The 26907-nt window shown below is 52.0% G+C and overlaps 9 protein-coding genes across 9 annotated transcripts; 4 read left to right on the top strand and 5 right to left on the bottom strand.

Annotated features, from left to right (window-relative positions):
• Positions 1-118: 118 nt before the first annotated feature.
• Positions 119-4121, bottom strand: rna14 (cleavage polyadenylation factor subunit RNA14). Its single transcript, XM_067623955.1, has 6 exons — positions 3979-4121; positions 2872-3880; positions 2384-2815; positions 1318-2320; positions 558-1262; positions 119-503 (listed from the first exon to the last, which is right to left on the bottom strand). Exons 2-6 carry the CDS (start codon positions 3775-3777, stop codon positions 487-489), a joined length of 3063 nt encoding a protein of 1020 aa, XP_067483387.1. The 5' UTR covers positions 3778-3880; positions 3979-4121; the 3' UTR covers positions 119-486.
• Positions 4122-4509: 388 nt separating this feature from the next.
• Positions 4510-5540, top strand: asf1 (nucleosome assembly factor ASF1; the record flags this gene model as incomplete). Its single annotated transcript, XM_067620467.1, has 4 exons — positions 4510-4618; positions 4670-4709; positions 4771-5079; positions 5135-5540. 4 exons carry the CDS (start codon positions 4510-4512, stop codon positions 5538-5540), a joined length of 864 nt encoding a protein of 287 aa, XP_067483386.1.
• A 1411-nt stretch (positions 5541-6951) lies between these two features.
• On the bottom strand, positions 6952-10295 carry ASPBRDRAFT_192307 (putative SNARE-dependent exocytosis protein (Sro7); the record flags this gene model as incomplete). Its single annotated transcript, XM_067620466.1, has 7 exons — positions 6952-6977; positions 7030-7311; positions 7364-7485; positions 7540-8095; positions 8145-9716; positions 9774-10113; positions 10209-10295. 7 exons carry the CDS (start codon positions 10293-10295, stop codon positions 6952-6954), a joined length of 2985 nt encoding a protein of 994 aa, XP_067483385.1.
• Positions 10296-11118: 823 nt separating this feature from the next.
• On the bottom strand, positions 11119-12181 carry ASPBRDRAFT_192306 (uncharacterized protein; the record flags this gene model as incomplete). The annotated part of the gene is made up of 2 exons (XM_067620465.1): positions 11119-11263; positions 11328-12181. 2 exons carry the CDS (start codon positions 12179-12181, stop codon positions 11119-11121), a joined length of 999 nt encoding a protein of 332 aa, XP_067483384.1.
• A 186-nt stretch (positions 12182-12367) lies between these two features.
• On the top strand, positions 12368-12913 carry ASPBRDRAFT_38538 (uncharacterized protein). Its single transcript, XM_067623954.1, has 2 exons — positions 12368-12423; positions 12473-12913. Exons 1-2 carry the CDS (start codon positions 12373-12375, stop codon positions 12749-12751), a joined length of 330 nt encoding a protein of 109 aa, XP_067483383.1. The 5' UTR covers positions 12368-12372; the 3' UTR covers positions 12752-12913.
• A 496-nt stretch (positions 12914-13409) lies between these two features.
• ASPBRDRAFT_117731 (THUMP domain-containing protein) lies at positions 13410-14641 on the bottom strand (the record flags this gene model as incomplete). Its single annotated transcript, XM_067617115.1, has 6 exons — positions 13410-13526; positions 13594-13734; positions 13800-14014; positions 14080-14245; positions 14348-14464; positions 14576-14641. The coding sequence occupies 6 exons, from the start codon at positions 14639-14641 to the stop codon at positions 13410-13412; spliced, it is 822 nt and encodes a 273-aa protein (XP_067483382.1).
• An 856-nt stretch (positions 14642-15497) lies between these two features.
• Positions 15498-17472, top strand: ASPBRDRAFT_116396 (alpha-keto acid decarboxylase family protein; the record flags this gene model as incomplete). The annotated part of the gene is made up of 5 exons (XM_067616978.1): positions 15498-15606; positions 15671-15751; positions 15833-17060; positions 17117-17324; positions 17389-17472. The coding sequence occupies 5 exons, from the start codon at positions 15498-15500 to the stop codon at positions 17470-17472; spliced, it is 1710 nt and encodes a 569-aa protein (XP_067483381.1).
• Positions 17473-19042: 1570 nt separating this feature from the next.
• bck1 (putative MAP kinase kinase kinase (Bck1)) lies at positions 19043-23946 on the top strand (the record flags this gene model as incomplete). Its single annotated transcript, XM_067617018.1, has 2 exons — positions 19043-23775; positions 23829-23946. The coding sequence occupies 2 exons, from the start codon at positions 19043-19045 to the stop codon at positions 23944-23946; spliced, it is 4851 nt and encodes a 1616-aa protein (XP_067483380.1).
• Positions 23947-24321: 375 nt separating this feature from the next.
• On the bottom strand, positions 24322-26907 carry ASPBRDRAFT_117224 (Golgi transport complex subunit COG3; the record flags this gene model as incomplete). Its single annotated transcript, XM_067617066.1, has 4 exons — positions 24322-25107; positions 25172-26239; positions 26295-26634; positions 26699-26907. The coding sequence occupies 4 exons, from the start codon at positions 26905-26907 to the stop codon at positions 24322-24324; spliced, it is 2403 nt and encodes an 800-aa protein (XP_067483379.1).

The raw sequence follows: 26907 nt of genomic DNA, 5'->3' as shown, positions 1-26907 counted from the left end.
GCGGTGAGGGACTTACGCTAACTTTATGGGGAATAGACTGGGACTGAGATCGGACCAATCAGGATGTTTCAACTACAACGTTATTTACTTCATGTTCACTTGGTTGTAGGAGGACTAAGGCTGATGGTTGATATAATGATGCATTCATCCTGCGGGAATTATACGTCAAAGCAACTGTCGACTGCAACTCTTATGCCATGCGAGAACGGCATTAAACCTGTACAAATTCCTCCCAAACTCGAATAATGATGGTTCACTCAAGGCCCAGCTGCCCAAACTCATCCGTGACTATAACCCAAGGTAAAACGCCGATTCATCAAATGCAAGCGACATCCAACAACTATACACTGCAGTACCACGCCGCGGTGGTACCGGCGGTCGAAACCGGCGAAGAAAAAACAAATAATAACAGATACAGCGCCAGGTGAAACATGACTATTTGCGCTTAAGAGAGCTGCATGACGGAGGGTCTATATCATTGACAGATCATGAACGGTAAATGCCTGCTCTATGATCAGTCACACTACCCAACTACCATGTAGCTTTGGTGTACCTACCTGGAAATGACTGTGGCGTCTGCCCAGCTCCCAGTCCCCGGGGAAGCGGGATCTGGGAGATTGAGCTGGGCATATCGATCCTCCGAATCAGATCGACCATCCTTTCCGGAGAGAACTTCCCCGCGTTGTATGCTGAAGCGGAAGGGATAATGCTGAGAAGGTAGACAATGTCGCGCGGCAGAGGTGCCGGTGATCCTTGCGACCGGAACTGGCCTCCGGATGGCCCACCCATGGTTTGCTGCGTGCGCTTCTGGTCCAGCTGGCGTCGCTGCGTCGTCTTGAGGGGCGACTCGGCACGCACAAACTTGCGCGGCCGAGCCATGTCGTCATCGAAGTCATCCAGCTGGCGTTTAGGCGAGTCAGTCGCAGACGCGTCCTGGTACCGCGAAGTAGGCGTGGCATGACGGGACACGGCGGCTTGCTCGGCTGGGTATGCCATCTTGGGCCGTGTCTGAGAGGGAGAGATGATGGGTCGCACAGCGGTAGGATCGAAGCCAGGGGTCGAGTATCGGTGTGCGAATTGCTCTAGAGTAGGGTCCTCTGGGAACAGCTCGCGCATGCGGTTTTCGAGATTGATCACTTGCACAAGGTCACCATACCGCGACTCGTACTCGTGGAGGAAGGCAAAGATCGGCTTCGTCTTCTGCACGCTCTCGGGATTGGAAGCGAGCTTTCTGACCGTCATCTCGAACACAGCTCGTGCATCTGGAGTCTGTCAGTATGGTAGTCTGTAAAATCCTAGCCATCAACATAAACCTACTGATAACATCGTTGATGTCGATGAGATGCTTCAAGTATTCAAGCGCAAAGTTTTCATCTTCAGGGAACAGCTTAGCTCCACGCTCGAAGATCTTCGTCGCGGCAGGGTCCTTGTAGCAATGATACTCAATGAGAGCACTGGCAATATAGACATCACTAGTAATGCGACCCCGCTTGCGCGCATCCGCAAAGATCTGTCTCGAGCCAGGCATCTCCCCAGGCTTGCCCTTACCCTGGATGCGGCGCATGGCACGCATAAGAGCAATCCAGGCAAAGGATATCGTCTTGGAAAGGATGCCAATCTGAATTGCGTGTGCTTGTCGGACCGCATCAATCTGTGCATTCTTGACGGACTCCCTCGCCTTCGCCTCACTCTGGTCGTCATCATCGTCCTCATTCTTCATTGGTTGCTTCTCGGGATTCATCTTTGCGAAAGTCTCTTCGAGATGAGCAACATCTTGCTGCTCCCGAGTCCGGGCTTTGGCGATCAGCTCGTAGAGTGAATCCAGGAGTCGGTCGTAGGGTTCCCTGACTTTAGCGCCGCGCTTGACGGGATCCTGCTCGGAATCAGAGTTAATTTCCAGCCAGTCTGCACGCTTAAACGCAAGCAAGCAGCTTTCAGGGTTGCCGTCGATTCCGTGCTTCAAGAACTCATTGCCCTCGGTCTCCATGTCGTTGTGGAAACAGAACTCAGCAGCTTCAAACCACAGCTCAGGCAGGAACCTAAGCGCCATAAGTGCTTGCTTATAGACATAAACCACACGCGTCCGGAAAACGCTCATGTCTTCCTCCTTCAAGACAAGCGGGTCACCCTTCTCCCAACTGATCCAGCGCTTCCAGATCTCGACCTGTTGCAGGAACTCGATATCACCATCCGAACCCGGAACGGGAGGTAGTCTTGGCAGCGTTGTCCGATTGAGGTCCCTGGTGATGTTCTGCAATTCAGTGAAGGAGCTGCGCGCAGTCATGTAAGCCGGAGACTGCTCCTGTAGGAACTTACGGCCCTATTTGAAGTAAAGAATATGGTTAGAGTAGCAACTTCAGGAGGCGCATTGTTAGATTCTTACTGTCAGCTTGTTCAGGCCCATCTCGAACTGATCATACTCTTTCCAGAGAGTATTGACAGCCTGGGTGGGTACCGCAATGGCGCGTTGATAGGCTTTCCGGAGCAGGTCCATCTTTTGTTGGTCCTGCCAACCAGAGCCTCCCACATTTCCTGGGCCGGAACGGATGAACTGGACGTAGTCGGACCAGATAGACCCTGAATCCTTGTCGATACCGATGTGCTGGAGCGCCAATTCATAGGCCGATGAAATGATCCGTCTCGCTTGTCCATTTGTGTCGGTGGTGAGGGGGTTTCGGCGGCGAACGTAGTCTAGATATACCGTCCAGAGTTGCACGTCCGCAATCGTCAAGAGAGTCCGGTTGAATATTTGCTCCAGGCGGAAGAGTTCATTCAGTTCGGACTCCATTGTCGCGTAAGCCACCCATTGCTCAGCCTAAAACCGTAAGTCGATTTGGTCGCCTCCCAAGGTTTTCTAAAGATACCACTTACAGAAAAAGGGAAGACCTTCAGAAAGCGCTCATACACGTCGCGTGCGTTATCAATTCTATTGCGACTCCTGTGTTCGTTAATCAATTCCAGCCAGGCGGGAATGTCACCACGGGGGTCTTCTTGGATGCGATCTTCCAGGATGCCAACCCGGTCGTGAGGCAAGCGGCCCCTGGCGGTCGAGGGCGACTCGGGGGTCACAGAGGTCCCATCCTGCGCCTGTTCCGACGGGGCAACACTTGCGCTGTACAACTCCTGGCCCGAAACCACCGACACATCATTTTTAGAAGCAGCAGGGAAAGAACTATTAGGGACATTCTTCGTGCTGGCAGACACCTGCGCAGCTTCATCCAATGATACATCAGGGGTAGAAGTAGCTTCATTTGCATTTCCTGAAATGGGTTGCGAAGGTATAGTATTCATGTCTTCGACACCTAGTACAGCTGGTGGCTCATAATCTGCCTCACCCGCATCATCCTCATCCTCATCCTCGACCACAAAGCCCCCAATTGTCCTGGTCTTGGGCGGAACCGGAGCCCCAGTAGCGAGGCCCGATGCTGATGTCTGGGACTCAGCTCGTGAAGGTGTCTCAGAAGGGTAGGCATTGCCAGCTGGCTGACTAGGGTCTGATTCAGGGGGGGCAGGCAGGGGAGTAGATGTGGTAGTAGTAATAGTAGTTTGCTCGTGGGGGTTGGAATTGGAAGGAGTAACATCATGATCAGGAACATTGTCCGGTTGTTTGGAGTCTGTCAAGGAAACAGAATACTGATCTGGCAGTGATTTGGAAGGATCATAGTCATCTGAATCTGAACTATCTGCACCCTGCTCTTCCACGGTCTTATAGTCTCCAGAGTCCGCATTCATAGCCTGAGCCTGGAAAAAGGCCTGTTCAGCATCCTCTTCAGCCATGACCGACGGGGTGTGATTGATGCGACAGAGATATTATGGGTTATATGTGAAGAGGGGAAGGGGTGTTGGTAGTAGTTGAGGGGGGGGTGAGCAACGGAGGAACCTGATTGAGTTTGATTAGCTGATTTGAGGTCTTCAATGGGGAGACACCAGAATGAGCGATGAATCATTCATTCACTCCTGGGAGGGGGAAGGACCCACGACAATGGGAGAAGAAGCGGGCGGTAAGGTGCCGGAGTTGAAGGAGGAGGGAGGGGAAGGTTCAGGGGAGAGACAGAATCTGCGTTCGAGATAGGAGCGGGCGATAGACACGAGAGGTCGCTGGTGGATCAGCGACACTGACGACAAGATGGAGTTCATCCGTTCGAGAGCTTCTTTCTTTCTTTGCGTTGCCCGACCGGTGTTCCCCACGTGACCTAGGCGGTGGGCGCGAACTTGGGCGCAGAAACACGCGGCGCGTCGTCGATCTTCCTGCCGCATGTTTAATTACTGCTGGCTGCTGCATCCCCATTCAGTCGCCAAAGAGATCGTCTGCTCTTCTCTTCTCTCTGCGCTCCTCCCTCCTCCCTTTTCATACCTCTTATATATCTCCACAACCTCTTCCTTTCACTCTTCTCTTCATCATACTTCTTCTCGTCCAATACTTTTGGTCCACCACACCACCTTTTCGAACACCCCCCTCTCCATATTACTCAATCAAGTAGCTCGCTCCACTACCACCCCTCCTCCATTATGTCGGTCGTGTCTCTCCTCGGGGTAAAAATCGTCAATAACCCTGCCTCTTTCCTCGATCCCTATCAGTTTGAGATCACTTTCGAATGTCTTGAACAGCTGCAGAAAGGTCCGCTGGGAACCCCGCTCCCATGAAATGGCTGCCGCTAACGAGATTCAGATCTGGAGTGGAAGCTCACGTACGTCGGTTCGGCAACATCGTAAGTTGTACCTGAAGCTAGACAACACTCCGACCTATCTGTTAATGATCTGCTTCTCTAGCTCCGAGTATGACCAGGAACTCGACTCCCTGTTGGTGGGACCGATCCCCGTCGGAGTCAACAAGTTCATCTTCGAGGCCGACCCCCCAGACCTCAAGCGCATCCCTACTTCCGAAATCCTGGGAGTTACCGTGATTCTCCTCACTTGCAGCTACGACGGCAGAGAGTTCGTCCGTGTGGGATACTATGTGAACAACGAATACGATTCCGAGGAGCTCATGGAGCAGCCGCCGGCTCGGCCGATCATCGAACGCATTCGTCGGAACATTCTCGCTGAAAAGCCCAGAGTAACCCGCTTCGCCATCAAATGGTGGGTAGCCCCTATTTACGTTCCTTATCATACGATACTAATGGATACCGCTTAGGGATTCGGAGGAATCTGCCCCCGCTGAATACCCACCAGACCAGCCCGAAGCCGACCAGGAGGGAGATGACAGTGCTGCCTACGGTGCAGAGGAAGCAGAGCTGGAAGCAGCTCTCTTCAAGGAGCTCCGAGATCTGGAGCCCAAGACCGAAGATCAAGAGATGGAGGGAACCGAGGGCCCTGCCGCCAAGGAGGAAGAGGAGGAAGACATCTCGGATGCCGAGTCTGAGGACATTGAAGATGAGAGTGACGAAGATGAAGAGGAGCTCGATGAGGAAGAGGGTGACGATGGTGATGAGGACGTCGAGATGGGTGACGATTCCGAACAGAAGGATGAATCGGCCGGGGGCGCCAGCAACAACAACCCCGCGGCTCATCAACAACAGCCCGAGTTGATGGTCCACTAAAGCAACTGAAAGAGCCTCGAAGTTATACTACTTTTTCTTTTATTTCTATCCGTCGAATGATTTTACGATTGGGTTTGCAACGTGTTTCATGACAACATCCTCATCTACCATATCCCCGCTACCTCTCACCTTTTCCAAGTACTTAGGTTATGATATAGAAACAACCAAACAAATATAATACCAAAATATGCACATACTTCGATTTCACCTTCCCATCTTTCTCTGTCTATCTACGGAGTATTTAGTATTTACCTACCCCTCCACATTCCTCACCGCATCAAACGCAAGGGCAATCTTAAAGAACCAGAACTACCATGGCAACTGCATGCATCCCTAACAGTGTACGAAGTACGTACATTAGTAGGAGAATCAACGCAAGGCCAAAAGCAACCCCCACCCCAACAGGGTAAAATCAAAACAAGTAGACATTTTTTTTTCTTTCTTTTTGTTGAGGGTTAGTAGTAGTAGTAGTAGTAGTAGTAGTAGTAGTAGTAGTAGTAGTAGTAGTAGTAGTAGTAGTAGTCTCCATACCAACGGGGTCTTGTTCGGAGTATATTCGAATGATATTAATTCCCGCTTTCAAGTTATGTTTTTATTCATTCCCTTTCTGCAGTGTAACTTCAGCATCATGATCACAACCTCCCTCGCTTCATTGAAGTCTACAACTACTTACTAGTAGTAATAAGGTATTACACTATTCACCACCATGAAATGTAGTAACATAAGAGAGCTGCATTGAAATTTCCAGTGTCGTCTCTATTCATGAAATCATGATAATAGTTCTGACTAGCTAACTAGCATAGTTAGAGACAGCTTATATCTCTCTGGACGATACGAGTACTAACAACAATAGTACCCTATTCACATGAATCTTAAATGTACTCTAGGGGGGCTGGAGACTGCGGTGAAGATAAGAATATCTTGTACTAGCTAGAAAGTAGGTGAGGAGAAAGTTTGAAGCAAGGAAAGGAAAGAGAATTGAAGTAACTTGCAGTACTTCAGTACTACCTATCTGTGGGTTGCTTCTTGTCGCTTTGTTAGTACTTGGTATGGTAGGGAGGTAACCTTGCGTTCATGGTGCAGGACTCAGATGATGAAATCTCTACAGTTGTACAAGTGGTCTTTAGCTGAGGTGGATTGGTTTTGTTATTCTTCTACCCTGTAGACAGATATATTTGGTCTCTGCAGAAAGACCTCATGTTGCTTTGACTAACTGATCGAAGATTCGAAGAATCTCAATTGAATACGAGGATTAGGTTAGAGCATTTTATTGAACAAAGAAACAGAGACTCGTGAACGCCAAAAAAGCATGGGTATGGTATGGTATGGTATGATAGGAACAAATGGGTCTAATGTACTCAGCCATTAACTGCTGAACGCTTCTTTTTCTTCATGTCACCGTATTACGCATCTAGAAGCCGAACTTTGAGCCGAGTGCTATAATCCCATTAGTTAGATTAATCCCTATCAAGTAGGGGTGAATACTTACCGCCAAGGACCGCTTTCCTCTTCTGGTTCTGAACGAACTTGTTCACGTCGCGGGCCCAATTGCTACTGCTCTCCTCCAGCCGATCCATGCTGTCGCCCGCAAAGTTGAGCCGTTCCGTGCGTTCCTGCACTTGGCGTTGCATGTAGGAGAGGTATCCTTCCTGACTACTTGACGATTTGTTCGTTGCTGTTCTGCCTTCGCGGAATGCTTTCCGGCGCTCTTCTTCGTCTAGGCGCATCTGCTCCTGCATACGCTTGGATGGTGGTCGGTCGGGACCGCCGACTGTTACAAAGATTAGTCCCTGATTATATGCCAGCAGAGAGTGTATACGAACTTAGAATGTCCATATCAGCTGGGGAAACGTATTGAGTTCCCGAGATCCACTGGATGTTGGTGATCGTGGGTCGTGGGGGCATGACAGCTTGCGGGTTGTAGAGCTGGTCTTCGGACTGGCGTCTATATATTCTATTAGTACTCAGGTCTATAATCGAGATGATAGGAGCTGCGTACAGTCCATGTCCTCCTCCCCAAACACTGAATAAGCCCACTTCAGAAGGACTGGTCCAAACCATGACGGTTCCGTTGGAGGAGATCGTGGCCTCCGAGAGGCGTCGCATATCGGCAATCTGATTGATTGGACTGGCGCCAATCTCTTTCAGACCAGGGATCGAGAACGCTCGCGTGTATCCGTCTCCGAAAAGGCCGACAAGACTGTATCCGCGAGCCTCGGTCTTGACAACTGCTGCGGAATCGCATAAGTAGTCGTCCCACGACTTATGGGCACCCTTGGAAGTTGCTGGCTTGAAGATCCTGCACCCGGATACAGTCACCGCGACGACGACACCATTCACACGGACACCATTTCTCAAGCCTCCAACAGAATTGGGGGTGGCCAATGCAAGTCCGCCATCGTCTGCGTTGATGGGGATGATGTTGATGACCTTGTCATCCAGCAAGCTCGTGCCGACAAATTGAGCAACGTAACGCCCACCTTCCGATGGGAGGATCTTGAATGTAGCCAGGTTACCCCTGTTAGTACCCACAAAGCAGCAGATACTGGAATAATCTGCAAGCCGTCAGCGTTAGTTTCAAAACATACGGTCTAGTGATCTCACCTTCTCCTTCAAGAGTCAGCACACCAAACTCGATGCTGGTGGGCCATTCAGGGGCAGGGCTCTCGGAGCTGCGCTTATTGAAGATACTGCCTCGCTTGTTCGCCTTGAACAGTTCTGAAAAGTGAGCTGTATGGATGACTGCCGGCCCGCGCAAGTCCAGAATTGCCAGACTACCTCCTTCGAATCCAACACCGACAAAGCCCACTTGACTATGCTTCAAGGCAGTCACTGGGCCTTGCTGCATGTTCAGGAGTGTCAGTGGAAGAACGCCAGTTTTCAGTCCAGGGTCAACTCTGTGAGTGATCTTGGTCAATTTTCCAGGCCCTTCGTTGGCACCTGGAGGCTCTTCACGACCAAAGCTCTGGTTGTTGCCCCATCGGAAGACGACGAGCTCTCCTGTCCGCAGACCTACTGAGAGCTCACCCGTGGAGCCTCCAAAAGACATCTCGGTCACCTCTACGTTTCCGACACGGCCAACAGCTCGGGCCAAGTCCACTTGAACCACGTCCCCATTCTCGATCTCGTCATCGATGCCAGCATCCCAGATGCGGATAGTGCCATCAGCATGAGCTGTAGTAAGAACATTGCGATCTTCGAAGCGCTTCAACGCTTTCTTTACCTCCGCTCCTCCGAGCAAGAACTTAGGACCCTGTGATCGTTTCTCCTTCAAGCCCAGCCATGCAGAACGATCGACTGACGTGAGAATGACTTTGTTCACAAATGGGTGCACAAAACTAAGGTAAGGATGGACCATGTTTGTCGGAGTGATGGGGTGACCACTGGGGAAGCTCATCGTGATGACTTCTCCGGAGGACAAGAGGGCGAGCAATGCGATCGGATCATGGGCGCCGCCATAGTAAGGGGTGCTGCGTGGGATGGGGCAGAAGTCGACCACTTCCGCGCCGGGCGGAGTAGGTAGGAGTGCGATGCGTTTCGGGGTCTCGAAGTACTTCGCGATGATGGCCCACGAAGAAGTCTGATAATTAGGGGTCGGTCCCAGGTCGATGAAAGTCAGTCCTTTGTTGGCTTCAGCTTTCGGTCGACCACCAGCGATCAAGAGACCACTGTCATCTCCGTTGTCTTTGACACACCAGGCGACATTTGTAATTGGGTCCTTGAGCCCGGTCGCCGACTGGGGTCGCTCGGGGATGACGCCCGGCTGATCAATGTTAGGCGTATTGATAGATCTGGCCATGATTTTGCGGCCGTCCTTGGAGTCCCAGAAAACCAAGCTATTATCGTCATGCACCGTCAGTACGAAGATACCGTTCGGGTGCCAGAGGGCCCTAGTCAGTCGAGGCCTGCGCACTTCCGACGCCGGAACATCACCATTTCCTCCAAGAGCACCTGGTGGGACCTCATATTCGAAATACTTTTGAGCAACATTCTGCTTGAACGAGAATGTCACAGCACCTTCCGGATATCCAACCAAGATCTTTCCAATATCGCGAGGCGAGAAGCTAAGACTGAGAACGGGACAAAGGCGGACGCGGGGATTGCGCTGCGCCCACAGATTAGGCACACGGAACGGCGTCAGAGTTTCACGATCCAGATCGTAGGCAATGATATCACCTGATTAAGACATTTGTGTCAGCACGAGAAAACATCACAATATACAATACCCCATACCATTCTGTAACCCAATAAAAGCATAATCGAGACTCGGGTCGGTCAGCAAAGCGCTCGCATGACTCGGCGGAGCATAAGAGACAAGCGTCTGTCGAGTTTCTAAGGAGAAAATGCTGATTTCACTTTTCGAATCGACACTGACGAGCTTATCGGCGCAGAATTGAAGAAACTTAGCAGACGCCTTCCGCGGTAGCGAGAACACCACGGCTACTCGACGTTGACCGAAGACGTAGATCTGACCATGGCCGAATTGCGTGTCGCTTGTTCCGACGGCGAGGAGTGACTGGACGGGATCATACGCGATCGCACTGATCTGGGAGTTTATACCGCATCGAGCAAACTATAAGCAGCAAGAGTAGTAGGAGATTAGTATACAATGCATGAGACAAGCTTGACTGTGAAGTCAAGATGGGAGAGCTTTGCTGAAAGACATACATCATCAAGGGCGAACAGGTCCGGCGACAAGTTCTCGGAGAAGTCCTTTTGAATGCCGGCCTGCTTTCCCCGCAGAAAATGCGCCATTCTGGCGGACACGGAACTGAAGGGATAAGGGCGGAGAGGAGAGGAAAGTTGGAGAAAGCAGAAGAGAGGGGAAGAGAGAAGACGCTTGAGAGCAAATAAAGAAGTGATAGTTAACTCAAACAACAACAACAATAATAATAGAGCTGCAACGACCCCCCGCGGTAGAGGAGCAAGTGGAAGAAGAAGAGGTGTTTCATGACGACCGCGGAAATCCACCAAACGGTTGACGCCATTAAGGCTGACCTTTGAAGGTTTGACTAGTCCAGCTCAGTTTTAGTGTGTGTCTTGCCCCGCCCGCCGCTGAATTCAATGGGGATCCCTTGCTGGCTCGCGCTTGTTGATGATTATGATGATGATTATGATGATCAGTTCATCTCTTAACTACTGCTTAATTATGCGTAGGGCTCTACATTGCTTATATTTCCCATGGGTCTCTCTCTTTGGGTTCCAACCCGGACTATATTCATTCTTTTTCAGAAACCGGATCCCTCATCTGGATGGAAGTCAACTTCCAAGGAGGATCTCGCCAGTCTTCGTAGGCAGCAACAAATCAACGCCAAGACAGGTCCCATGCCAATATGACCGAATCTTGCATTGGACTATTGGCTTTACTTTCATATGATTTCTCCGCAACTGATAGAAATTCGTGTTCATTATGTCGGCTCATGATCGAACACTGCGGTGTAGCACCAGTGACCTTTCCCGTTCTTGAGACTTTAAAAGTCTGGCTGCAGATCGGCCCGCCGATTGAGCTAATTAATCCGAGTCCTTAATCCATGTATATAATCTTCCAGGATACATCGTTGTCCCTGGATATCCCATCTTAACACAACGTGCAATATCCGTCCATGGAGGCCATCTCAGTCAACACCGACTTTAATCGTCTCCTCGCATCGATCTCGGCAGTCATCCCCTGATCTCGGTAGTAGTGTATCGTAACCTGGTGCACAGCACGATAGCAGGCATACCTAAGAGACCGACAGTCAGCGCATAGACCACCACCACCTGCACTCTTATCGCGAGAGCACCTACAGTAATTGTCGGGCCACCTGGGCCTTATTTGCCTTCGGTCGAGCACCAAAGCCCTCCAATACAGCTGGAGACGGCGCCTCAAAGATCTCTGCCATATGCACATCGCCCCAAAGAGTATTTTCGAGCCCTAGGAGCCCTGCTAGCTTCTTCGACCCCGGACTCAGCACCACCTGCGATGGTCGGCCTAGCCCAACAATGACCAGTTGCGGTGACGTAATTTCCTCGAGCGCAGGGGACAGCCGACGAACTTGGTTTCGAATCTCTGCGTATGGAAGATGCACAAAGGCGTCTTCGGAGTCCCGAAGGATGCCTTCTAGGAGTGTCACGAACGCTTCTCGCCAAGAATGCTTCCCTGATCCACAGGCTACCTGGTCTAGTGACCCAAAGGAGCTGGAGAAGTTCTGTCCGATCTCACGAGCTAGTGACCCCAGCGTCCGGTTGAGATCATCCCGCTCTTGCAGGGTAAGCACGGCTTCCAGCTCCTGCAATGTCGCCCCATTGATATAGTGCCTTACTAAGAGAGCAGAGCCCAGCGGTCCTCCATGAGGACCATAATGCAGAAAAGACGGGATATATGGGGTGTCCTGTTGTTCCAGGATGGAAAGAGCCCGGGCTTCAGTCTCAAGTAGCAGCTGTTCCCGCCGTAAGAGGGGTGTTGTCGACCCTGGAGAGCACTTCAGAAGCAGTTGGACCCCATTTGACAGTACGAGGCGACTAATTGAATGTAGATGGCCCTTGAGCGGATAGACTCCTTTGACCTGCACCGAAGAAGAAAAGTGGCGTTGAAGGATCAAGCCGAGAGTATAAGAAGGTTCAATGTCAGGGACTAAGATAGGTGATAAAGAAGGCGACATTTCGCGCAACACTTCAGCTATGTTACTTCAGCGCTCGCATGCTCGCTACTAGTCCTAGGTATAGTATAATAATAATAATGATCCATTATGATGGGGGCGGGAAAGTAAGCAGATATAAAGTGAGCGAGCAAAACTTCACTGCAGCTCATCGGGGAGAAAGGCGCAACCCGGGGATACAATGGGACCCGGACATGGAACAGAGGTTTAAGACGCAGGTTAACTACTGCAATCGGACAAGGAAGGTAATAGATTGTCTAACCCACCAAGCAACAACAACTAACGAATCTTTAGGAACAGGGAAACCAGTCGATCTATCTCGTTTTCGGGAGTCAGATGATGGAGGGAGCCCGTGACGAGAACAAGGAGCATATCCCTTATTTGAAGAGGTTAAGCGAAGCGGAAGCGCCATATCCGAAGCCCCTTACAACTGAAGGGGCCATCCGTCCGGGATCTCCACTGTTTAAATTGGAGAAAGAAGACCCCAAGAAGCATCATTGGAGTGTTGGGCAGGACGTAAAGAAGGAGTCTGTGTTCCATGGAGAAGCAACTCGCCTAAGGCTCCCGCTCTGAGAAAGGCGCCATGCAGGGAGCATCCACGCCGGGCCAATCAGCTGCTGGCCTTACCGAAGAGGCACCTCTCCGGTTGTATTCGGCCGGTTAAAATGCCGATGTTGCAGCGAACTGAGCGACGACTAGTAACTAAGTAGTCGTCTAGTTTCCATAGTCTATGCATAAAACTAGCAGTACTGCGATGATAGTACCTCCCTGAGTCCCTGCTATTCTGTTACCATTCGCACCATGGTCACATCAGGCAGGAGGCTTGTGCTACCTAACATCTTTTGTGCTGCTTGGGTAACTTTTGGTACAACCCTGTTCTGTTTGCCCGATGAATCAGGCTATTGGCAGACGGACCGTCCCTCGAGCGGGGATTGATTGAACTATGCCTCCCCGTGCCATAGCCTCTTATCTCTGAATTACACCATTTTGAACAAGAATGCAGGTTTCCATGCATCATGTGTCGGCTCTAGAGTCCTTGTGGCTCATACAGGGGGAAATATGGAAGAGAGAGCAGTTGGGTCGTTAGGAGGTCGCAAACTCTGTATATACACTATTCTAGCTTTTTGTCTGTCATGGAGTCGATGAGGTGATCGTATTTCGCCGTTTATTCAAGATTTCATGGACGCCAATTGTCGCCCAAAAAGTCACTCGGGGAGAATGCGGGGTTAACTTAGTCCTTCGTAGTTTCGGCGGGCTCTGACGTCGGTGCTGGACTGTATAACTCGGCCAGGTTATACTTCTTTAACCGATCGTAGTCGCTTCCGGCGACACTCATGCTAATGACATTCTGGTAGTTTATGGTCAGTCACGAATAATGCGTGTGTGGTTTAGAAGCCACGTCCGTAGAAACTGACCTGGATAACGGTGACGAGGATGATCAAGTCATAATTCTTGAGATCAACGGGATGCTCAGGCCCTACGACATCTGCAACAGTTTTGATGACGACGTCGCGGTTGAACTTCTTGTTGCTCCTAACTACAGGTCGAATCGCGTACTAGAATTTGTATCTTCAATGAGCGATCATGACATATAAGCCTTTACGATGAGCCCGTGACTCACCTTCTTGGGGGGTCCCCCGGAATGGAAATGCGGTTTGAGTATTTCCCGCGCAAAAGACTCCAGGTCGACACTGAGCGTTTTGCGAACTGAAATCGCAGGTGTCATGCGTTGGATCCATCGGGATCGCTTCTTTTCAGGATTGGCAGCTGCCTCTAAGCAAAGTTGATGTACCATTTCCTCTGGATTAATGGACTTGTCAAATCGCACAAACAACACTGAAAATATTAGCGTTTTCCATAATCCAGACTAAATCAAAGGACAACAGCGAGAGTTTACACACGACATGGCAGATCCATTCTGATGGCATGAAACGGGCGGGATTTGCTCGCGCTGGGCTTCAGTCCCTCGACCTCCTTTCTGATTTGGGCCTCAATGTCATCTTCATCCTCCTCCTCATCGGAGTCGGGTTTGTCTCCATGATTGTCACTGCTGGATGATTCCACGCTCTGGGAAATAAACACAAGTCAGACGAGTGAGCAGATCATATCAACCCGTCAGATATCGTGGGCTGCCTTCTATGTGTAATGTCTGCCCTTCATGGTACTAACCTGGGAGAAAAGATCCACTGCCTCTGCCATACATTTCCCTTCCTTTCCCAGATCGCACGACACGAAGACTCCCCAGTCGCCTCCCTCAATGCCCGACTTGTTGCCTCCTTGGTGTTTCTGCCATTGGCCACCTCCCTGTGCCACGCGTTAGGATTGATTACCAGATGCGGAAAAGTCAATGGCGAGATGTTTGTGTTCAACATGCCACGGACATCAGATGGGACGAACCTTTCTCTTCTTAGCAGGCTGAACGGATTTCCTATCAGGCATGGCTCTCTTCCCTGATCCAGCCATCGACAGATGTTAATGCACGGGTGATCGGGATGCCGGTACGGGATTTGTGCGTGTGCAGGTGGGGAGGGGGGATTGACCACAGAAGGTGTACGCACGTTGGCCGGTTGCCCGAGTTGATTAGTGGTGAGATTAAGCTGGTCCTAGAAGTTCTAGATGCACTACTGGTGACACGAGGGTTCCCAACAGATAAGCCCAGGCATGGCGCGGGGGGGTTTAAAATTCCACAAAAGGACTAGCGGGAAAGCGGGCGATCATCATCCCACTTGGTGGAGTGACGGCTTGTTACTTGTTAGTTGTTACTCACTGTCTTCTACTAACTACTTAGGTACTGCAATGTGGTTTCGGCCGGATTGATTTGCTTTTTTCTTTAGTGCAACTAGTGTTATCAGTTTATCGCGGCTTCCGCAGCACCTTCAAACAGGGATCTGTCATAGCTTATTTGCCATGGATATACGATCGAACCACCCCATCCATGTCACCATGGTCGGAGATCTCCTGGCATTCACGCAAAGCATTCAGTACCTATCCAGTAGGAATAATCCCGCGAATCCCGCTGTCATTCACGGTCGCATGGTGTGGCTGTTTGCATGAGTAGTGAGTTCGGTGACACTATTTTGGTCTCTAGTCTCTAGTTCCGCCTCGATAGCATGACATCACGCGTGCCCTTCTTTCATGACGTACGGCCACACTGGGTTCCAGACTCCCTGGTTGTGACAGTCGGAAGCACCTATTAATACTCTTTCTCCCCTCACTACATGTAAACATCATCTTCTCAGACACGACAAACAATTCTCCCATCTACTTCATTCCTAACTTCATCAATTCCCATCTTCTCGCACTGTTCAATCGAGTCGTGATGGCAACCGATATCGCTACCCGGGATCTTCGGAAGCCCATCACGGTTGCAGAGTACCTCTTCCACCGTCTACACGAAGTTGGCGTCCGCTCAGTACATGGCGTCCCAGGTGAGACATCTCCCGTGGAATTGGGGAGTGCTAGATTCCGCTAACCATCATGGGATAATACCAGGTGACTACAACCTCGCAGCTTTGGACTATCTGCCCAAGTGTGGTCTCCATTGGGTGGGCAACTGCAATGAGCTCAATGCCGGTATGTCTGAGCCGACCCCGCTGTTGCAATTGTACTACCTTGGTAGCAAGGATTGTCTTAACTAACGTGGACAACCTACAGGATATGCCGCCGACGGCTATGCTCGAGTAAACGGAATCGGAGCTCTGATCACGACCTTCGGCGTAGGTGAGCTTTCAGCGCTCAATGCCATCGCGGGTTCGTACTCCGAGTTTGTGCCGATCGTTCATATTGTGGGCCAGCCCAACACCAAGTCTCAGAAGGATGGCATGTTGCTTCACCACACCTTGGGAAATGGCGACTTCAATGTCTTTGCCAAGATGAGTGCGGGCATCTCCTGTACCCTCGGTCGCCTTAACGAGACACTGGAGGCTGCAACCCTCATCGACAACGCCATCCGTGAATGTTGGATTCGCAGTCGACCTGTCTACATCAGTCTTCCCACCGACATGATTACCAAGCAGATTGAAGGGGACCGCCTCGACAAACCGCTGGATCTTTCTCTACCCCCGAATGACCCTGAGAAGGAAGACTATGTGGTGGACGTTGTCTTGAAGTACCTGCATGCTGCAAAGAACCCGGTTATCTTGGTGGATGCTTGTGCCATCCGTCATCGGGTCCTCGATGAGGTGCATGACCTGATGGAGACATCCGGCTTGCCTACTTTCGTGGCTCCGATGGGCAAGGGAGCAGTGGATGAGACTCGTCCGAACTACGGAGGTGTGTATGCTGGCACGGGATCGAATGCGGGTGTTCGCGAGCAAGTCGAGTCTTCCGACCTTATCCTGAGCATCGGTGCTATCAAGTCCGATTTCAACACGAGCGGATTCTCCTACCACATCGGTCAGCTCAACACCATTGATTTCCACAGTACTTATGTGCGTGTGCGATACTCCGAATACCCAGAGATCAATATGAAGGGGGTTTTGCGCAAAGTCATCCAGAGGATGGGTGCTGTCAACGCCGCACCAGTCCCGCATCTCTCCAACGCGCTTCCTGAGAGTGAGAAATCATCTAGCAGCCAGGAGATCACGCACGACTGGCTCTGGCCCAATGTTGGTCAGTGGCTGAAGGAGAATGACATCGTGATCACCGAGACTGGTACTGCAAACTTTGGCATCTGGGAAACCCGTTTCCCAGCGAATGTCACGGCCATTAGCCAGGTCCTGTGGGGTAGCATTGGATACTCGGTTGGGGCGTGTCAGGGTGCTGCGTTGGCTGCGAAGGAACTGGGTAATCGTCGGACTGTTCTCTTCGTCGGTGACGGAAGTCTTCAGCTTACCGTGCAAGAGCTGAGTACCATGATCAGAAACAATCTCAACCCCATTATGTGAGTATTCCCTACAGCGATAACCTTCTGGTTGCAAAGATACTGACCAAATCAAGCTTCGTCATCTGCAACAACGGATACACCATTGAGCGGTACATCCATGGATGGGACGAAAGCTACAATGACATTCAGCCATGGGATATTGAGGGTTTGCCCCGGGCCTTTGGAGCCAAGGACAAGTACAAGGGCTACAAAGTGAAGACGAGGGATGAGCTGAGACAGCTCTTTGCGAACCAGGAGTTTGCTTCTGCACCATACTTGCAGGTGAGTAGTACATTGCCCTAAAATTTCGATTGTGTCCAGGAGAGTGCTGACCAAGACGGCACAGTTGGTGGAGCTTCACATGCCCCGTGATGATGCTCCCGCCGCGTTGAAAATCACGGCTGAGGCGGCGGCCACCAGAAACAAGTAATGGAGTCTCGCTTCTCCTTGTTAATTGTTCTTTTTTATCCCTTGCACGTTTAACTTGACCTGTCACTCCTGGAGAGGAACAGACATCACATGAATAGTATTGCGAATTTGCAGGATATGATATTTAATGAATACTAGCCAAGTTGTATATGCGCACGTGCCCTTGCCGATGTTACGATTTGGGGGTCTTGGGAGGTACGTTGTAGGGGGTCTAGTGCTTATCAGACTTTCCCAATGCCAAGGGGAACATAGTGGAACTAGTCTGATAGTCAGCCAGCCATCGTGCCGTGTGAGACATTCACTTGGGTGGAATGACAAGCAGATAGATAAACGCTTCGGCAATGTTGAGTAGTACCATGTAGTTAAAGTGGCTGTTAAGTGGCTCGAGTAAGAACCAGCCTTGTTGGAAAGAACTTGTAGGAAAAGGGGGAGGAGATGATTGTCCCTTAGGGCTGAACACTACAGGGGCAAACCTGTCAGTGTGTCAGTTAAAGCCAATGTTTTGGCCCACATTTCACTTGTATGGGACTCAAAGAAGCCCATGGAAAAGTGACAGAAAAGGAGAGGGAAAGAAAAGGGACTTTGGGCTGCTTATCGGGGGACCACCACGTGATCGACGGGAAGGACAGTCCAGGCGCTAAGGCGGCCAGCGCATCAAAGCTCCTCAGGATTTCCCTGGGCGGGCCGCGCGACAGGTTAGATTGCTAGTACTCGAGTACCCCATGAACTCTGGCGAGCAGGCCTCTGTCCCCTTCGTTCATCGTTGACGAAACACCTAATTAATCTATACGGTGGACTGCTAATTTGCCGCCACCTGCCACTAATCCACTGTGCGGTCGAATCCCCGGCAGTTTTGTTTAATGGTATGTCTTAGTATTCCCCGTTGAGCCTTCCGCCGCATCATTTCCCCCCCTCTCTCCCCTTCGACTAGCTTGCCAGATGGGACGGACTTGTCCCCAACTATTAGGGGGTGATTGCCGCAATTTCTCCCGGACATTTGACTTACTTTAGGAGATTCAGCTATCTTTAAGGATTTGACACCCCTCTGAAGAACTCCCAACTGGTTCCTTTTTGCTACAGTTTTGCGTCTGCAGCTCGACTTGCGTGTGACCTCTCCGGTTTCCAGCCTCCCAAGCGTCCATTTTCCCCCGATTAGGTGGGAAAGGCTGATGCCGTCCTTCTGCTCCTCCCTCCGCTCCTGCTTACGTACTATCGTCCGCTCCGATCTGGACGCTATCTGCGCTTGATTGACGTGCTTCGAGAAGAGTCAATTGCCTGCTCTTCATCCTGGTCTCCGGAAAGACTACCGCTCAAAGTGCTGCTCGGAACGAGTGGCATCATCTATCGCGTCGCGTCGACTGTTCTAGCTCTGACAATGTGGGATTGCCTTGGGTCCTAAGCTTTCATGGTCTATCAGTCCCCACTTCAGGGACAAGTTTGATTGCGCAGCCCCCGTGAGGTATATGAAAGCAGAACCTTATTGGGCTCCCCAGGACAATTCGTCTGCTCGTTAAACTCGGGCCTACGCCTCCTTGCATCATTCCATTGGAGACGTCGCAGACTTCGCCATAATGGACGGTCAACGGCCGCAGCAGTACATCCCCGTACCCCCGCCTTCGTCGGCGACGCAACCCTCCCAATCGCACATAATACCTCTACCACCGCCGCCGCCTCGTTATCCTCCTACGCAGTCGCAGGGCGTTATGCTTCCCCCGCCCCCGGGACCTCCTCCAGGAACAGCATATGGCACCTCCAAACTCACCAATCCCCAACTGCAACATCAGAATACACTTGGGTGGCAGCAACAGAGCTGGGCGAGGCAGGCACTCTCACAGGGGTATCTTCCACCACCTCCTCCCCCCCCGATGGTGCCTGCGAATCAATCACCATACGGGCGTCCTGCAGCTCTGTCGATCCCCTCCGCCGAAACACGGACGTCTGCGACTTACGTCCCCCAAGCTGGCAGTTTCGGGCCGGGGGTCGGGATCCCACCATTCGACGTACACTCGAACCCTACGTACGACGGCGCGGGGACAATGCAGCCCAGCGATAGACAGCGGAACCCCTCCACCCAAGCTTACGAGTATTCAGCCGCGGACTCTTCTCCATATAAACGGGATACCAATGTTCCCCCAACTCCTTCAACCACTCGCAACCTGCCTTCCTCTCTAGCTGTCAATGATGGTGCTCATGACATGGCTTCGGCCAACTATTCCGCCACGACCGTGCAAAACCCGTTACAACAGATGTCTACGCCATCTTCTGATCTCGTCAAATCAGGCAGTCATCGCCATAACCACAGCACATTGCTTGGTGGCATGTCGCCAAATGAGGCCTCAGTTCAGTGGCCTCTCGACCGTGTCCTACAGTGGCTTGCGAATAACGGATTCTCCAAAGACTGGCAGGAGACATTCAGGGCCTTGGAAATTCAAGGGGCTGACTTCCTCGAGCTAGGGCATGGATCAAATGGCCGGCCTAATCTGGGAAAGATGCACCAGGTCGTCTATCCGCATCTTGCAAAAGTGTGCGAAGCGAGTGGCACGCCATGGGATCAAATTCGTGAGCGGGAAGAGGGAAAACGCATGCGCCGGTTGATCAAGCAGATCCATGATGACGGCAGTTACGACACCGAGATTTCTATTCAGAAGCGACGCGATTCTCACCCCATGAGTGCCCACGATGGTGCTTCTGACGCTTCACCGAAATTGACCTACGAGCCCAGGTCCGCAGGTCCTACACCAGGGAATCTCACAAACAGCCCCAATCTCAAGGCGCCCCAGCCTGCATATGGGCAACGACAGAGCGTCCAGATGCGTTCTTTTACAACCCCCATACCGACAACCCATGATCATGCGTCGTCCGATCTTGCTACCAGCGAAGCTAATACAATGTGGTCCCGATCGGACTATTCGCGAGCTGTTTTGTCTAGCATTGGTGGCGAGCATCACAGGCAGAGCCCGTCGATGTCCAGTGACGGTGGGACATTTCAGATACCTATTAGATCCTACGAAGACAGCCCCAAAAGTGGGAGCCCAGCCGCGCAGCATGCTACTTTAGCGCACCCAGGACCCTCGTCATCCACAGGAGATCTAGGAGTCAAGTTCGAGCACTCGCGCGGTAACAGTTCCGATTCAACGACAGGTCGCCGGTATTATGAATCCATCAGGCAAGACGGCGGGGTCCGCCCTTCGCCGCAGGACTCAAGCAACCGCCATTCTGGTGGAGAAACACCGTCCTCATACCCTAAGGACCACCGCAATGGGCTTCTGGGCTTTTTCAAGAAACGCTCCAAGGCAGGCGATTCCTGCCACCCATCCCCTGAGGAGGCATTCTTAGAGTCCCCCACTAGCCCAGTGAACATGCGCCAGAACAGCTCACAGCTGCCTTATAACAGGCCAAATTTCAGTAGCAGTGAGTTGTCGCTGGGTGAGCGGCCGTCGTCTTCATCCATGTCGGATCCCGAAAAATTGGGATTGCGAGGCAAGGCAATGCAGAAGAGCAAAAAGTGGACATTTGTGACTCTGGACGGATGGAACTATCGCTTGGTCGACATAACTGAGATGGACTCTGTGGAGACGCTACGTTCCGCCATATGTCAAAGCCTTGGCATCGCTGATTGGACTGGAGCGCAGATCTTTATCACGGAGCCGGGACAGACTGAACACGATGAGCCGTTGAATGACACTAGCTTGGCTTTGTGTCGAAGGACAAAGTCAGACACGGTCGGCTCGTTGAAATTGTTCGTACGGGGGCCTCACATGCAACTGGGTGTGAATAACTCCACTCACTATGGCCTGGGGCTTTCAATCCCAGAGAAGGGCACAGCGTCACCCACATCTACACACCATGTGCACAGGAAGCCGCTTGACGACGAAGCTCTCAACAGGATATCTCCTCACAACCCGGCCAAGCCCACGTCTCCTCAGGTGTCTTCACGACAGCAGCTCAAGGCTCCCAGTGCTAAGCTACCAGCCTCGCAACCATCTATTACAACGTCTCCTGTCGACGGTGGCGCCGATACAGGACTGCCTACTGATGCCGAGAAAGCAGATCTGCTGGCTCGTCATGAAGAACATATGCGGGAGGTTGAGCGGAAACAGAGGGCCTATCGTATCTCCAAAGTCCCACCAATGCCACAACCGAGAAAGGATGTCTATGGCGAGACTGGTTACAGGCGTGAAGGTGTCATTGATTTTGATCAGCCCCGCACATCACCCTACGAAGACAAGAAGTCTGAGCCGCTCGTGCCACTTCGCAAGCCTCCCACTGCGCCCCACGAGTCCAGCACCCTCACCAAAGTCAATTCACTCAGAAAGAAGGACATTGAGCGGCCCCGCATACAGACTAACGCGCAACCACATGGTACTCATGGTCTCGGAGCAGTCTTGGCCAGTGTTGGTAGGATGACCAGCGCCATTGGAACCCCATCTCCATCTGTCCCCACGCCACCGGCTGCCGCCAGCCAGGAGCTCAGAGGACCGTCGCAATCACTCACGGAGCAGGATAATCAAACAACGCCGACGGTGCATTCCAGCCAGTCTCCAGCACAACCTGGTTCTGCGACTCCTCAAGAACCGAGACCGACTGTGCAGTCTCGCAAGTCATTTGGACCCGAATTCGACTTTGAGGAGACCAAAGTCTCTTTTCAAGGATCACCGGTGCCACAGCAGCCTCAGGAGGACTCCGATGAGGACTCCGATGATGGACTCTTTGCTATTCCCATAGCGAGTACCAAGACCCCGGTTAAAGAGAACCCGCCCATGACCGTCTCGCCAGAGTCGCAGAGGCGAGCCGGGAAACCATCCCTTACGTTGAACACTGAAAATAGGCTACGAAAAGGTTTATCTGTCAGCTTCAGGTCCCCTAGCGCTACCCGCGAAACGTTCGCCAGTTCAAGCGGGGAATCGGGCAACAGGAACCCGTCCTTCCTTGACATGAGTGCTTCGCCGGAGGAAGAGAAGCCACCTCGCAGGGATTCCTTTGCCCAAGGAGACTTGTGGGCAAGCAGACCTCCAGTTGAAGGCGTCATTGATCACCTCGATGACTTCTTCCCGGACATCGACCTTGATACCCCTTACCTCGACGGGCAGGGCGTGTCACCTCCCTCATCTCCGGCCTCTAAGGTTCCAGCGGAGAACGACATAATCCCCAAGGACAAACCAGATGCTGTATCACACCCCATCCCACATACACCTGCACCCCCAAGTGACAGCACTCTTGGCTCTAGTGAACCGACCATCAAGCCTCAGGATCCAGGAGTAGTTGCTCGGCGGAACGTCAGTCGCTCTGGTGGCGGTCTCACACGAATGAAGTCAATTCGAGAAGTGGCCAAGGGCGCCAACCAAGCTAGTAGAAACCGGAGTGTGACATCTTCTACCGGAAATCAAAGATCGGGTGATATTTTGCGCCGCAAGAGCACAAAGATGTTCGGCGCCAAGATTATGCAAATCAGTCCGAAGCGTGGCAGCCGACTTAGCCAGCTGGATCCTATTCCCCAGAACCATGCGCCTTCTGGAAATATTCCTCAGAGGCAGCCCACTTTCCGCATCATCCGTGGTCAGCTGATCGGCAAGGGAACTTATGGTCGGGTGTACCTAGGCATGAACGCTGACAACGGTGAGGTCTTGGCTGTGAAGCAAGTGGAGGTCAATCCCCGGATTGCCGGCACCGACAAGGACCGTATCAAGGAGATGGTTGCAGCGATGGATCAGGAAATTGACACCATGCAACATCTCGAGCATCCTAACATCGTGCAGTACCTCGGTTGCGAACGAGGCGAGTTCTCCATTTCAATCTACCTCGAATATATCTCTGGTGGCTCCATCGGCAGTTGTCTCCGCAAGCATGGCAAGTTTGAGGAGAGCGTGGTGAAGTCTCTTACGCATCAGACTCTGAGCGGGCTGGCGTATCTTCACAACCAAGGAATTCTCCATCGCGACTTGAAAGCCGACAACATCCTCCTGGATTTGGACGGAACGTGCAAGATCTCTGATTTCGGAATTTCGAAGAAGACAGACAACATCTACGGAAATGACTCAACCAACTCCATGCAGGGCTCGGTCTTCTGGATGGCGCCGGAGGTCATCCAATCCCAAGGACAAGGGTACAGCGCCAAGGTGGACATCTGGTCTCTGGGATGTGTGGTGTTGGAGATGTTTGCTGGACGCCGGCCGTGGAGCAAGGAAGAAGCCATCGGTGCGATCTTCAAGCTGGGTAGTTTGAGTCAAGCCCCTCCGATCCCCGAAGATGTTTCCATGAACATCACACCAGCAGCGCTCGCCTTCATGTACGACTGCTTCACAGTGTAAGTGATAGGTCACCTTCTAGGACCCGTTACCCCAGACTAACATGTTATAGGGACTCGCGTGATCGACCAACTGCTGAGACTCTCCTGACCCATCCCTTCTGCGAACCCGACCCGAAGTACAATTTCTTGGATACCGAGCTCTACGCCAAAATCCGCCACGTCCTGTAAAAACTCCCCACCCACTTAGCATGATGTTCAGTCCTAGATTCCCCAAGCATCTCTCTCTTCCAGCGTTTCGACTATGCATTTTGTTTCCTCTCCCCTGCATCATACCCAAATCGGCAGCATTTCGCATTCGGTGTGCATAGTTTGTTTGACGGAATTCGGCTGGGTGAGCTTAATTGTTGAATAAGATTCTGGATATGCCTAGTTTTATGTCTTTGGTTCTGTGACTGGTTGAGACATGATCACAATGTAATAATAAAAGTGTCTTGTCTTCGTTCATCTTCAATACCTGTATATACATTGGAAGTCAAGTAAAGATAATAATATCTACTAGTAGCAACCACTACCACTTTACAAAAATAATAAGAATCATCACCATCAAGACCGCACACTCCCACTCCCAGTCATACTCCCCTCATCATCATCATCCCTTCCATGCCCAATAAACCCAACCCTGAACACCCCCTCACACCACTCCGCAAACGTATCCACATCCCAAACCATATCCTCCCTCCCTTTCCCCTTCTTACTCACTATATTCCCCCTCCTCCTCTCGGAATCCACATACATCTCCCAAAACTCCTCATAAATCTGAATAACCCGATCCTGCACCGCGCCCACAAGCGTCTCCCTCATCCGCCCATCATCCAAATACTCCCCCAACACCTTCCTCAGATTCCCCACCTCCCTCTCTACATTCCCGCACAACGGGCCCATAACCTGTCCCCAACCCCCAGCAGCAGTAGACGTCCTAGCAGGCAACGAAGCCGTCATCTTCCCCGCCGCAAACTCATTAATGAATTCATTGATCACGGTCCGGAGCCGTCCATCTAGCTCGACTTTGGCGTCCAGCATGTTCTCCACCACGCGGGGGAGGAGTCCATGTCCTACGAGCTTGAAGAGGTTGCGTGGGTTGAAGAGACCCCCGCGTGAGCGTAGCTCATAGAAGGTGGATGTCATGGCGGAGAAGTCGAGGGTGGTTTCTGGGGTGGTGTATTCGATGTCGAAGGCGACGATTTGTTGTTTGAGGATGAGGAGGTGGCTGAGGAGGAAGAGGTGGGCGTCCGTCGGGGTGGTTTTGGTGCGGAGGAGGCTGCTGGCACTGTGGAGGGAGGTGGTGGTTTGGTGCACGATCTGGTGGGCCAGGTCGTCGAACACGGTGGACTGGTCATTTGTGTATTTTGTTAGTTTGGTTTGTATGTTGGGGGTGGGGGGTTTGGGGACGTACGTTTACGAGACGGTAGATTCGGCTGAGGAGCCAGATGGCTTTGCGGAGGGTCGGATACCATCCACTTTGGTCTTGGGTCGTTGGGGACTCGAGGTCCCATTTTGTGGTGGTGGTAAGGTCTTCCGGGGTCGTTGATGATGGGTCGCTGTCACTGCTGGGTTTGGTTGTGGGTTTGGGCCGGTTCGGGAGCGTCGTGGTGGTGGTGGTATCTGTGGAAGTGATCTTGCGGCCGCTGATCTGGCCTTCTGTCACGGATATGGAGAACTGCTTGTTGCGCGCTGGGTAGTCTAGGTCTTCGGGGCGAGGTTTGTATCGCTCAATCTCGTCGTGGAGGAAGGCCTGCGCGCGGAAGACAAGGCGGGTTTGGACGTCTTCGAGCGCGGGTTGGATCAGCGCTGGGAAGTCGAGCTGGTTGGCGTCTACTTGTTGCTCGATTTCCTCGTCCTGGTCGAGCAGGTATCGGGTCTGAAGGAGGGTGCAGAGCTGACAGAGCTTGACGATCTTGTCTTCGTGGATGATGCGCGGTCTGAGGTGGTCGTAGAGTGGTTCGCAGATTGTTTCTAGGAAATCGTAGAGTCCGCCGTGGCCGTGGAACCATTCGCCCCATAGTTCGAACTCGTCGAGACATACGCCGCGGATGTAGCTGATGCTGGCGCGGGCAAAAGAGACGAGATCCTGAGATGACGTTGGAGACTGCGCGAGGTCGTTGAGGTTCTTGTATACGAGAGGGATGATCAGTTTCCCGCGCGTGGCTGCGTAGTTCGCATGGAGCTCGTTGAGCAAGCTTTGGTATTCGGCTTCGGTGCCCTGGTCGGGGTCTAGAGGCGGGACGGCTCTCTTCTGTATTTCGAGTCCGATCTGTTTCAATTCTGGTGCGCCGACTCTGAATTTGGCGTAAAGCAGGGTGGACATGGTCGTGTCGTTGAGCTGCTTATCTGCGATCTTCTTCGACGCATCGGCGTATACATCTCGGAGGGAGGACACAAAGTGGGTTCGGATCAAGGTGAGGGCGCGAGTCATGAGCAAACGGTACCGGGAGCGGTATACACCAGCTTCCTTCTGATCGGGCTGCAAAGAGGAACCTATTAGCTGGAGTGCGACAAACGTTGTGCGGTATACTAACATGCGTCTCCATGTAATCCAGGCACTCGTCAAGCCGCCGTAGCATGTCCGAGAACTCCTTTCCACGGACCGTGTTCCCAGCCCCCGGAGCATTCAGTCTCCTCGACGCAGGATCTAGAAAGTCATAGTACTGGAGGTTCTCCTGAATATCCGCCGCCAAATCCGAGTCATGCTTCTGCGCAGAGAGCAGTCCCTCACATTGTTTCCGGAATTGGGAAGTCTGCGATTCCACGGCTCGGAAGTCGTTCGATAGGCTAGTCAAAAGGTCGAGGGTCGACGAAGTATCGGTTAACAGGGAATCCAAATGGGACTTGGACATTTGAAGCTCCTGAAGACAAGCTCTAAGAACGATTGATGTCAGCATATGCCAGGGGCTCTGTGAAGGTTGACCGTGGATGGGCTCACTGGTACTCATCGTAGCTAGCTTCCAGCAGGCTCTCCTCTACTTCATTGTACCATTGCGTAAACTCCAGCTCGTTGCGAATATCAGTAACCGAGTCCACACCATCCGGAATCGTCTCGAGTTCGGTGGCCTCTTTGATCGTCTGTTCCAGAGCCCGGCCCGACGGGGCAGTCTGGCGTCGACTCCGCTGTCCTGCAGCTTGTTGGCGCAT

Source organism: Aspergillus brasiliensis (genome assembly GCF_001889945.1).
Source record: "Aspergillus brasiliensis CBS 101740 unplaced genomic scaffold ASPBRscaffold_2, whole genome shotgun sequence".
In the NCBI taxonomy this organism is placed as follows: Eukaryota; Fungi; Ascomycota; class Eurotiomycetes; order Eurotiales; family Aspergillaceae; genus Aspergillus; species Aspergillus brasiliensis.
This window is presented reverse-complemented; position numbering and strand designations above follow the sequence as displayed.